Source organism: Cygnus olor, chromosome 7, assembly GCF_009769625.2.
Source record: "Cygnus olor isolate bCygOlo1 chromosome 7, bCygOlo1.pri.v2, whole genome shotgun sequence".
NCBI lineage: Eukaryota > Metazoa > Chordata > Aves > Anseriformes > Anatidae > Cygnus > Cygnus olor.
In genome coordinates, this window is record NC_049175.1 from 23350796 (window position 1) to 23362249 (window position 11454).

The 11454-nt window shown below is 67.3% G+C and overlaps 1 protein-coding gene across 1 annotated transcript; it reads left to right on the plus strand.

Moving 5' to 3' along the window:
* The first annotated feature begins 854 nt into the window (after window positions 1-854).
* CRTAC1 (cartilage acidic protein 1) lies at window positions 855-11373 on the plus strand. Its single transcript, XM_040563707.1, has 15 exons — window positions 855-952; window positions 4268-4464; window positions 5808-6004; window positions 6865-6995; window positions 7621-7777; window positions 8260-8394; window positions 8569-8714; window positions 8848-8984; window positions 9578-9660; window positions 9752-9852; window positions 9936-10104; window positions 10269-10414; window positions 10526-10568; window positions 10763-10906; window positions 11134-11373. Exons 1-15 carry the CDS (start codon window positions 902-904, stop codon window positions 11244-11246), a joined length of 1950 nt encoding a protein of 649 aa, XP_040419641.1. The 5' UTR covers window positions 855-901; the 3' UTR covers window positions 11247-11373.
* The last annotated feature ends 81 nt before the right edge of the window (window positions 11374-11454 follow it).

An 11454-nucleotide genomic window follows, 5' to 3' on the forward strand; every position in this document is an offset into this window, starting at 1 on the left:
CGCAACCCCTTTCTGCATCCCGAGATGCTCTGTGCAGCACAGTGGCTGCCCAGGGGGAAGATGTGTCAGGGAAGGCAGCCCTTGGGGGCTGTGCGTGACCCCGGCTCAGGTACCCCCTGGCTGCGAGGTTTTGGCAAGTCCATGACTTGCGTGGCCTGAGATGGGGCCTCTGTTACATGCTGCCCGACAGGGCACAGCTGGTCCAGGGCCCCCGCAGGGTAGGTGGCAGCAGTGGAGCAGCACCCACGGGCCACACAGGTGAGGGCACGGGGAAGACGCTGAGCGCTCGGGTGCAGCTTTGGGGGCTTCCCTCTCGCCTCCCTGCCTACAGTCACACTGTCCTGCCGGGCAAGGCACAGGGGACGGGGCAGGTCTGTGCACCCACGGCCACACGCACCCAGTGGGCAGCTGGTGGGGAGCCACCCTCGCCGTGCCCCGGCTGGAAATCTGCGGGGACTGCCCGCTGGGTGGCTCCGCTCCTGAGCACCCGGACCTGTGCGCCGGGGGGTCCTGGGGGCAGGTGGGGTGGGGTGGGGTGGGGTGGGACGGGATGGGGTGGAGTGGGACGGGATAGGGGGGGATGGGGTGGGACGGGTCGAGCCACCACCCCGTGAAGGTTACGAGCCGCGCTCCCGGCGCATCCCCCAGCGGGTCCCCCCGTAATATCTCGGCTCCGTACCGAGCGGCGCTGCCCGGCCGTGCTTCCACTGCAATTTCGGGCAGTAAATCAGCGCGGCGCGGCCCCACCTCCCCGCTCCCCATTGGCAGCGGCTCCCCTCGCCCCGCTCATTGGCGAGCCCGCGGCCGCCCCGGCCCTACATAAACCCCGCTCGGGCGGCCCGAGCCGTCGGGAGCCGGGCGCCGAGGAACCGGAGGCGGGCGGCGAGGAGGGCGCCGCGGGATGCGCTCCCCCCGCCGCCGCCGCGGGGGCACCGGGCAGCCCCCCGCGCCCGTGAGTAGGGGGCGCGCCCCCGCGGCCCGACCCCGTTTCCCTCCCCCGGTAACTTTGTCGGAGACTTGGGGTGGCGAGGGAAGTTGGGGGCGGGTTTGGGGAGGGGGCGGCGGTGGGGTCGGGGCGGTGGGAGAGGGGGTGCGGGGGTGCGAGGTGGCCTCGGGGGCGCTGGGGACGTGGCGGTGGGGGGGGGCAGAGGGGAGAAGGGGGAGCCCCTCTCTCGGGGGCGTTCCCACCTGGTGGGGGACGTGGGGAGAGGGGTCTCGGTGTGCCCGGCTGTGCGGGAGGGGACCGCCTGTGCTGCCCCAGCCAAGCCCCCCAAGGACCCGGTGTCCCTTCGGGCTGAGCTCCGAGGCTAAGGTGACTGCTCGTCTCCACACTGCATTAGCCGCTGCTGGCTGAGCCCCAGCGCGCCGGGTCCGGCGCTGAGGAGTCCTGCATGGGAGGGGACGGGGATGGGGACAGGCAGGAACCGGGGGCTTCGGGCCCGTCAGAAGCACCCCTGGTGGGATGCGTGCCCGGGCCAGGGCCTGCAAGGGAGTGTGGAAGGGAGCACCGCTGAGCCCGGACTGGGGCACACGGTTTCGGCTGGAGTAAAGGCACTGCAGGGTCTGGGCTGGTTGGGGTCGAGGCGCTGTGGAAGGGGTGCTGCTGGCATCCCCATGGTACCATGGCCCCTGTGGGAGAAGGGCAGCGAGTCTGCAGGACGCCTAGACCTGCTCCTCCCTGGGAGGCACGGCTGTGGCAGGAAGGGGAAAACCATGTCACTGGGACACAGGCAGCGGGATGCCATGGGGCACTGTCATGGTACCGTGTTGTCACCGCTCTGAGGTGCCTTTGGGGTGTGACAGGGCCCTTGCTGCGCGATGTCACGCGATGTTATAGCGGTGCTGGTGGTGGCTGTGGCCCGGGATGGGCTGTTGCTGCAGCGGTGGGGCGTGACATGGCTGGGATGTGAGGCACAGCAGGCGGCGACGCCATGGTGGCACATGGGATGGGGTGGCTGTGCAGGCAGCCAGCTCCTGCCTCCCCGTGCTGAGGGTCATGGGGATGTGCATGAGGAGCCCTGAGGATATCACCTCCCCAGCTGTGGTGAGGGGTTTGTGGGGTGCAACCCCCTGCCTGCCCCAGAGCCCCCTTCCTGGTCCCACACACCCTGCTGCTACCCTAGCCCCATCCCCTCGTCCCCACGGGGCACTGCTGGCAGCGGCCATGCATGGAGATGGAAGAGCCTTGAGCCACCTCCCTGCCATGCAGCAGCTGTGGGGCCAGCACCCTGTCCCCGTGCTGCTCAGCTGTCCCCTGCGTGGGCGCCCATGCTGCTTCCTACCACACTCCTGTCCTCTTGCCACCTCTACCTGTCCTCCGCAGCTCGGCTCGGTGCCACCAGGCCCTGCCATGCAGAGCAAGGTGCCCTGGGGTGACCGCAGCTCCTGGGGTCACCTTGCTTCCAGGCGCTCACAACGTGAGCCAGGATGTGGCCCTGTCAGGACAAGATGGGACTGAGCCCTGCGCCAGCTGTGTGAGCAGTGCCTGGCGTCCTCAAAGCCCCGGTGGAGGCTCCTGCCATGCTGGAAGGCACGGAGCCTCTCCCATCCGCCACGAGGAGCTTGGATCTTCCTCCTCCTTTCCCAAAATGGCCTGGCTCTGGGCCGGGCAGCCCCCACCGTGGCACCCAGCACCGGATCTGTGGGGAAGGGCCCTTTGTCTCTAATCAGGAGCATTGTTTCCTCCTGGAAAAGCTCCATCCAACTTGGAGGGATTCTGGCTGCAGCTGGATGGGGTGGGGGGGCCACCCAGGGAGCGGGCCAAGCTGCGGAGAGGGGGAGCTGGAGGGGAGGCAGAGCCCTGCCAGTGGCATGGGGACAGCCACTGTCCCTGCAGGCTGGGGACAGAGAGAGGGGCTTGGGGTCACAGGGCAGCCCTGCACCCCTGTCTCTGTGTGTGGATAGCTTGCCTTGGTGAGCCCAGGTGGGCTGGGGGCAGAGGCTCCCCTTCCCTTGCTGCTGGACACCTTGCTGCCCTGGGGAAGCAGGGACAGCAGACAAATGGCACCACAGAGCAATGTCCCCTGCTGGGCCACCCAGCCATCCCTCCAGGCCATGGGAGCAGGGCTGGTTTCTCCTGCTCCCAGCCAGCTCATGGGACTGCCCACTGCTGGGGATGTGCAGCTCGCTGCTGCTGGGGTTTTGTCCCCTGGAGGGGACTGCCTGTCCCGAGTGCCACCTCACTTGTCACCTGCGCTACAGCCAGGTCAGAGCCAGCTCCAGAAGCTCCGCAGCCCTGCCAGCAGTGCTGGCAGCCACTGCTCTCCGCAGTCTGGGTTAATCGAGCCTCTCCTCCCTGCACCTCCTTCCCGTGGCCACATCCCCGCGCAGGCACCTTCCCTGCCAGCCGGGGGGGAGCTGGCCCCGCGGGGTCCCCAGGAGGAACAGCACCAGCCTGGGCGAGGGGAGCCTGAGGGCAGGCCTCATGGCAGCCTGCGGCCTCCTGCCGAGGGGAGCGGAGGGGCAGGCGCTGAGCTCTGCTCTCTGGGGACAGCGACAGGACCCGAGGGGACGGCATGGAGCTGGGACAGGGGAGGGTCAGGCTGGGTGCTAGGGGAAGGCCCTGCACCCAGAGGGTGGTCGGGCACTGGGACATGCTCCCCAGGGCAGTGGTCATGGCACCAAGTCTAACAGAGATCAAGAAGTGTTTGTACAACTCAGGTGTGCGGTCTGATTTTTGGTGGCCCTGTGTGGAGCCAGGAGCTGGACTCGATGATCCTTTGGGGGGTCCCTTCCAACTCAGGACATTCTGTGGGTCAGGACGGGGAAACTGAGGCACACTGGAGTCACCAGGCATTGTTCCCAGGGCCTTCCCAGCTCTGGAGGATTGGCCAGGCAGGGCACAACCTCTCCAGCCAGGCGACTGCCTGCTCCCCCTGGCCCTGCCAACCCCGTGATCCACATCTCTTGCTGGGATCCTGGGTGCCCGCAGCCCCTTGGGGCAGGGTGAGCAGTGGCTGAGCCCAGCTTCGTCAGCACCCTGGTCCCTCCCATGGGATGGGCTCCCACGGCCCTGCTCCCAGCTCACTGTGCCACACTTCTGCCCTGAGGAGCCCAGAGGGTGAGCTGCAGCCAGGCAGGGCCGTGCATATGGGGGCTCAGTGCTGTGGCAGTGCCTGGGGGGTTTGGGGCTGGAGGAGCGCGGGGCTGTGGGGTGGGGGGCGAGGAGGGGAAAGAGAGCAGCTCCCATGCAAGGGCAGAGGGGTACTCAGGCTCCAAGGAGCGGGGGCTTGGCGGGGGGAGCCAACAGGCTGCAGGTCTCCCCCAGGTGCCCAGGATGCTGGCGCTGTGCCTGCTGTCCCTGGCCTGGCTCAGCGAGGGCTCGCAGCGCAGCGAGCCCATGTTCACCGCCGTCACCCACCGCCTCCTGCCGCCCGACTATGACAGCAACCCCACGCAGCTCAACTATGGTGTGGCCGTCACCGACCTGGATGCCGATGGTGACTTCGAGATCGTGGTGGCGGGGTGAGTAGGGGCAGCCTGCACGCGGCGCCTTGGGGGCAGCGGGATGTGGTGGCCCTGCAGGGGCAGGAGCTCCTCGCAGCCCCGTGTCCTGGTGCTGGCAGCCTCCCTGCTGATTTCCCGACTTTCTCAAACTCTGTTTTCTACAAAAAAGCACACGTGGTGCCCAGCTGAGTTCCCTGACTGTGGGAAGGCTTACTGCTCTGCTAATCCCCATCCCCTGCCGAGCCCCTCCAGCCGGCAGGAGGTGTGTGGTGCCCCAGTGTCACTGCTGGCAGGACACCTGTGTGGGGCCACACGGGTGCCCTGAGCCCAGCTTTGGGGCCAGGTACCCTTTGTAGGGTTGTGAAAGCTTCCCAGTGGCCAGGTCCCACCCCGCAGCACACAGCCAGCGTGTCCCTGAGCCGGCTCGGCTCCGCTGACAGGACTCAGCGCTCTCTGGAGATTCGCTTAATTGGCTGGAGGTTTTTTATAGCACTTTATTGGTGTGATGGCTCGGAAGGGCTGGCAGGAACCGGGAAGGCAGGAGCCGTGTGCTGCGCTGCCCCAGCACCAGAGCAGGGCTGGACACGGAGCAGCTGCTGCCAGCGGGTCCAGCCATGGGGGCAGTGGCACAGGCTGTGTGTGCAGCACACTCCTCCATGAGGGAGGCTTGCACACACGCGTGCCCTCACCTGGAGGGGGGATCCCTCACCCGTGAGCCCATATGGGGCTGCAGGAGCCCGGCTGTCCCTCAATGGCACAGAACGTGATGCTGGGGCAAGGGGCACAGGCATGGCTGTGTGCTGCTGGGTTGGCTCAGCAACCTGCTCCCCCCGCGAGGGGGGCTCATCCCTGCAGGGGCTGCTGGTGTCTGCCCAAGGGAGCACCAAGCCTACGCAGCTGGGGATTCCTGGAGGGGCACAGGCCACCGCTCGCAGCCAGCAGCGGTTTTGTAAGCAGCGGTGCCCGTTGTATAACTTGTTTACTGGTGCGCAGGGCAGGAGCAGGCGGGGAGCCTGTGGGGCGCAGCGTGCCAAGAGGATTTGCCCTGCGTGCTGCCTCCCCTGCCCTGCCAAAGGGCTGCAAGCAGGGACCTGTGCCCCATCCTACCTGGGTGCCCAGGCTGGGCAGACACAGGATGCCCGATGTGTGCTGGAAGGGGCACAGGCTGAGCCCTCCCCGTGGGCAGCCAGACCCACACCTGGGTGCTGAGGGCAGCATGCATCCCTCAGCCACCACAAACCACGCAGGTCTTTGCTGTGCCCACCGTGGGGAGTGTGCGGTGCCAGGGGACGTGGGGACAGGACAGGGGCTTTCATCCTGTTGCCTATCCCTGGGGAGCTATCTCCTGCTCGCACCCACAGGTACAACGGCCCGAACCTGGTGCTCAAGTACGACAAGGCACGGGGCCGGCTGGTGAACGTGGCGGAGGACGAGCGCAGCTCCCCTTACTACGCGCTGCGGGACCGGCAGGGCAACGCCATCGGCGTGACAGCCTGTGACATCGACGGGGACGGCCGCGAGGAGGTCTACTTCCTCAACACCAACAACGCCTTCTCCGGTGAGCCCCTGGGAGGGGGGAGGCTCCCGGCGCGGCTGCCTGCGACCTTCGGCGCGTGAGGGATGTGTGCGGGCTGGAGTTAATTTCTCAGTTGAGTGGCTCCATTGATTGATGGCAGCGCGGGTGGGACGCGGAGCCCGGCCAGCTGCTGAGTCAGCGCTTCCCGCTGCCCATCGCCCTCCCCGCGGCACCCCGAGCGGGACAGCAGTGTCCCCTCGCCGCTGGGGATGTGTGCTCTGGACCTTGTGTTGCCAGTCCCGGTGTGCCTGGCAGCGGCTGTGCCCTCTGGACAAAGCCAGGAGCTAATCCTGCCCTGCTGGTGCTGTCTGAGCTCCTGGGGATGCCCCTCCTGGAGAGGGGACCTGTGTGCCCCAGGCTGGTACCAGGCACCCTCAGAGCTCCCTCTGTCTCTGTTCCAACCCGGCTCTGCCCTGTCCCCATCCCACGGCAGCAGACGTATGTCCCCGATTCTCCCAATTACCCAGGTTGCCGGCACGCCTGTCCCTAAATCCGACACTGGCACTGTGACAGGCAGCACAGCTCGCTGTCTGCGCCTGGCACCACATCGGTTTCTGCCTTGCCAGGGATGATCTACGGGGCTGTGCCCTGTTGGGACACATTTTACCTTAATGAGTTGATTCTTCTCTCCGTCTCCTGGTGGCACTTAAGAGCCATGGGAGCTCTCACAGTGACAGGAGCAGGGGGCTGGGATGCTTGCCTTGCCACGGGGCACTCTGCACTGATCCCTGCTTTCGGGGAACAAACTGGGATCTGGCACCACCAGCTCACATCCCAGGGGGCTGCACACAGGGCTCAGGGGGAGGATGGCTGCTGCAGCCCCCTGACCCGTGCTCCCCCAGGCATGGCCACCTACACGGACAAGCTCTTCAAGCTCCGCAACGGGCGCTGGGAGGACCTGCTGAGCGACAAGGTGAACAGGGACGTGGCCAGCCGCTTCGCCGGCCGCTCCGTCGCCTGCGTGGACCGGACGGTGAGCGGGCAGGGCAGGGTGGCCAGGGGGCATCCCCGCATCCCCACTGCCCGGCCAGCCCCCTGGAGCTCTCCACTTGCATGGGCACCATCCCCATCCCACCCTTGACAGGGCTGGGGGCGTCCCCCCCTCCCAGCAGCCGGTGGTTGTCAGGGCTCCGGGCGCCTGTCCGTGCGGTTGCCGCTAACTGATAAACGCGCCTGTCGAGGTGATTTATGTTCCTGTCACCTGCTCTTTCTTCTTCCTCCTCCCCCAGCAGTTTGTTTCCAAACGATTATCGCTAAATCAGGGCTCAGCTGCTGCTGCGTGGGACAAGGAGGGTGGTGGGGATGGGAGGGAGGGGGGGCATCTGCCCCACTGGGGAGCTGGTGGGACAGGGTGCCCTAAACTGGAGAGTGACAATGTGGCTGTCCCCAGTCCCATGTGCTTTTAGCCACGGTCTCACCCAGCCCTCACCAGGCACTGTTACCTATATGCCGGGCACCCAGCGCCTATGAGAGCACCCAGCCCCACGGCAGGGAGGATTAAGCCCGAACCCATCCCCGTGGGCCCAGGTTTTGGCCGGGAGGAGCAGGGTGAAGCCGCAGGGCGTTGGCGGGCGCTGAGGCAGTGCCGCCGGCCGCAGGGCTCGGGCAGGTACTCCATCTACATCGCCAACTACGCCAGCGGCAACGTGGGCCCCCACGCCCTCATCGAGATGGACGTGGCCGCCAGCGACCCTGCCCGCGGCGTCGTGGTGCTGGTGGACGTGGCCGCCCAGGCGGGCGTCAGCAGGTACACAGGTACGGAGGGGACGGGGCACAGCCCCTTGCCGCAACCCGTGCCACGCATCTGCCTGCCTACCCTGTCTATCAGCAGCCCCACGGCCCGTGGGAAGGACCCGTGGGGCACCCACCCTGTGAGACCCCCCCCCGTGCCTGTTGTCACCCTTCTGACGCCCCCGTGGCATCAGCAGGGCTTAGGGATGCTGGCAGAGGTGTGTGCCAGCCTGTGCCCCATGCCACCACGGGGACCGCCGCTGTGCCCTGTCTCTGTGGTGGTAAATTGTCACTAATTAGGAGTGTTGTCACCATGGTGATGGCAGTGATTAGGTTGGAAGTGACACAAACGGCTGCCAGCCCCAATTCTCTCCTGATGAGAGGGACTGAAGGAGGGAGACGGGCAAGGAGGGGGTGCAGGGGGTCCCAAGAGCACCGGGACTGGCACAGGGGCACGCGCCCCCCTGGGGCAGGGCAGTCCCCTCACCCCTGGCTGCTGTCTCCAGGGGGCCGTGGGGTGGCCGTGGGCCCCATCCTGAGTGACAGTGCCTCCGACATATTCTGCGGTAACGAGAACAGCCCCAATTTCCTCTTCCACAACCGGGGGGACGGGACGTACCGGGACGTGGCAGCTGCTGTGGGTGAGTAGGGGGACGGGGGGGGACAACCCTGGGTGGAGAGGACACGGGGACCAACAGCCCCACTGACTGAAGGGGATGGCTGAGATTGGAGACCACAGGGCCGCGTCCCCGGAGATCTCCTGGGGAGACAGCAGCAGGGAGGGTCCCGTCTCCCTGTCCCCTTGCTGCTCGCAGGGCTGGATGACCCCTACCAGCACGGACGTGGCGTGGCGCTGGCTGACTTCAACCGCGACGGCCGCGTGGACATCGTCTACGGCAACTGGAACGGGCCGCACCGCCTCTACCTGCAGGCGGGGGCCCCCGGCCGCGTCCGATTTCGGGTGAGGGCTGGGGCTGCTGAGCCCTCGCTGCTGGGGGGACCCCAGCTTCACCCTGCTTTGGCTCCAAGCCTTGCTCGCCAGCGGCGTCCTGCTCGCCATACACGTTGGCAGCCCCTGCCCGTCCCTTGCGCAGGACATCGCCACCCCCAAGTTCTCCATGCCGTCCCCCGTCCGCACCGTCATCGCCGCCGACTTCGACAACGACCAGGAGCTGGAGGTTTTCTTCAACAACATCGCCTACCGCGGCTCCTCCGCCAACCGCCTCTTCCGGTAGGGCCGGGGGACGTGCCCCGTACTGGGGGGCCGAGCAGCCCGCGCCGCTCTCCACCGGTGGCACATGGGGGGGCCCCCCCGCTCCGGTTCTGCTCGTAGAAGGAGCCATGCCTGAGCCCTTCCCCGCGTCATTACCAGCTGCTGCGGCCGTGCCTGCAGCAGCCCCTGGGGTCCCCGTGCTGCTGATCAGCAGCTGCCTGGAAGCTTGCTCGTGGCTGCTGCTAATTGTGGGGATCAATTCCTCACTGCTGCCTGGTGGCACCCCCTCACCTCACTGCTGTCTGCCTGCTGCCGCCCCTGTGGGCGGGTGGAGGGTGGGGGGCTGTGGGGAGCTGGGAGCCCCTGGGGGGGGTTCTCCGATCCCTGAGGGTTGTGGCAGCGGTTGGGGATGTGAGGTGCAGGGCCAGTCCCCCAACCACCCTGCACAGCTATCAGCAGCACCCCTGCTAACCCCATCACCTCCAGGTGCCACCGGGGCTGTCACCTCTCTATCGGGCTGCTCCAGGAGGGAGCAAGCACTTGCCAGGAGGAGCTGCTGGGGGACATGTGCCAGCCCCCATGTCCACTAACTCCCTGTCTGTGCCCGGCAGGCTCACCCGCAGAGAGCACTCAGACCCCATCGTGGAAGAGCTGAACCCAGGGGACGCGCTGGAGCCCGAGGGACGGGGCACGGGTGGGTCCCAGGGTCAGGGGTGGCCTGTGCTGGGGTGTGCCTCTCATAATGTGCCCTCATAACGAAGCACGACCTGATTCTGTCCTTGCAGGGGGTGCGGTGACAGATTTTGATGGCGATGGGATGCTGGACCTGATCCTGTCCCATGGCGAGTCCATGGCACAGCCGATCTCCATCTTCAAGGGCTCCCAGGTGAGTCAAGCAGGGGCTCCTCGCATTGTCCCCCGTCCCTGCCTCCTCTGCCGGCTCACCCCCTGCCCGTCCCTCCCTCCCAGGGCACTGACAACAACTGGCTGCGTGTCATTCCCCGCACCCGCTTCGGGGCCTTCGCGCGGGGGGCCAAGGTGGTGCTGTTCACGCGGCGCAGCGGCGCCCACCTGCGCATCATCGACGGCGGCTCGGGGTACCTGTGCGAGATGGAGCCCGTGGCCCACTTTGGGCTGGGTGAGCTGGAGTGGCGGGGGGGGCGGACACAAAACCCTGCCAGCGCCCCCCGGGCAGGGGCCAGCTCTGTGGCCCGAGCACCCAGGGACCAGCTGCAGGAGCGAGGGGAGGTTTTGTCCCTGCCCACCCCAGAGGCACCCCTGTAACAGGCTGCCCGCCTGCAGGGCGCGACGAGGCCAGCAGCCTGGAGGTGACCTGGCCCGACGGCCGCGTCCTGGTGCGAGCCGTGGCCAGCAGTGAGACCAACTCTGTGCTGGAGGTCCCCTACCCCCAGGACACCGAGGAGCCGCTGGCGCCCACCCCGCTGGAGGTGAGGGCCGGCTGTGGGGAGCAGGGGGAGTTCTGAGGGGCAGAAAGGAGGGGCTGGGCTCTCCCGATTCCTGCCCCATCCTGGCTGTGTCCGCTTCTCCCCCAACTGCAGTGCGGGCAGGGATTCTCCCAGCACGAGAACGGACGCTGTGTAGGTGAGTGGCTGCTGGGGACACGGGCAAGTGGCCTGCAAGTGTGGGGACCTGGTGGGGAGGGCAGGGGGACGTGGGGCTGGCACAGAGGATGGAGCAGCAGTGGGGCACAGCAGGGAGCGGGGAGCCGCATGGGCACAGGGGGAGCCGGGGGGGCCACCGCTAGCAGTTCCCAGCCCACATCCCTTTGCCTGCAGACACCGACGAGTGCACGGAGTTCCCCTTCGTCTGTCCCCGGGACAAGCCCGTGTGCATCAACACCTACGGCGGGTACCGCTGCCGCAGCAACAAGCGCTGCAGCCGGGGCTTCGAGCCCAACGAGGATGGCACGGCTTGCGTGGGTGAGTGACGGCGGGGCCCCCAGATGGTGCTGCACCCCGGGATGGTGCTGTGCCCCAGCCCAGGGCCCGGCTGCCTCCTGCACCCCGCTGGGCACCTGCCCCGTCACCCACACCCCGGCTCCGTAGCTGCTCGCCTCCATGCCTGCTGGTCCTGCACCTCCCATCGAGCTGCCACTGACTCCCCTTTCTCTCTCTCTCTCTTGCTCCTTCTCTCATTCTCTGTGCAGCTCAAGTGGCCTTTTTTGGGGGATACCCCTCTGCCGGGAGCTGGCCCTGGCCTCCCCAAGGCGCCCTCCTCCCTCTAGGCTTCGGACTCTGCTTTTGCCTCTATGCACTTTAGCCCCTGCCCGTAACTCGCCAGAGCAGCCTTGGCGGAAGGACCGGCCGCCCTCTGCCTGTCTCTTCCTCTCTCTCTTTCTCTCTCTCCATGTCGAACCGCCGGCTGCGCCGTGCCGGGGCGGCCGCCTCGGGAAGGGCAGGGGAAGGCGGCACCTTCCCCGGGACAGCAGCCAGGGAAAGCAGCCCCAGCGCTCCCCTCGCCTCTCCGG

What these genes read in the sequence shown, in the direction of transcription:
- CRTAC1 (XM_040563707.1), top strand. Translation starts at nt 902, where the DNA reads ATGCGCTCCCCCCGCCGCCGCCGCGGGGGCACCGGGCAGCCCCCCGCG. An exon ending in TCGCCTGCGTGGACCGGACG is followed by an intron (nt 6,996 to 7,620) that starts GTGAGCGGGCAG and finishes CGCCGGCCGCAG; the next exon opens with GGCTCGGGCAGGTACTCCAT. An exon ending in CGAGAACGGACGCTGTGTAG is followed by an intron (nt 10,569 to 10,762) that starts GTGAGTGGCTGC and finishes CTTTGCCTGCAG; the next exon opens with ACACCGACGAGTGCACGGAG.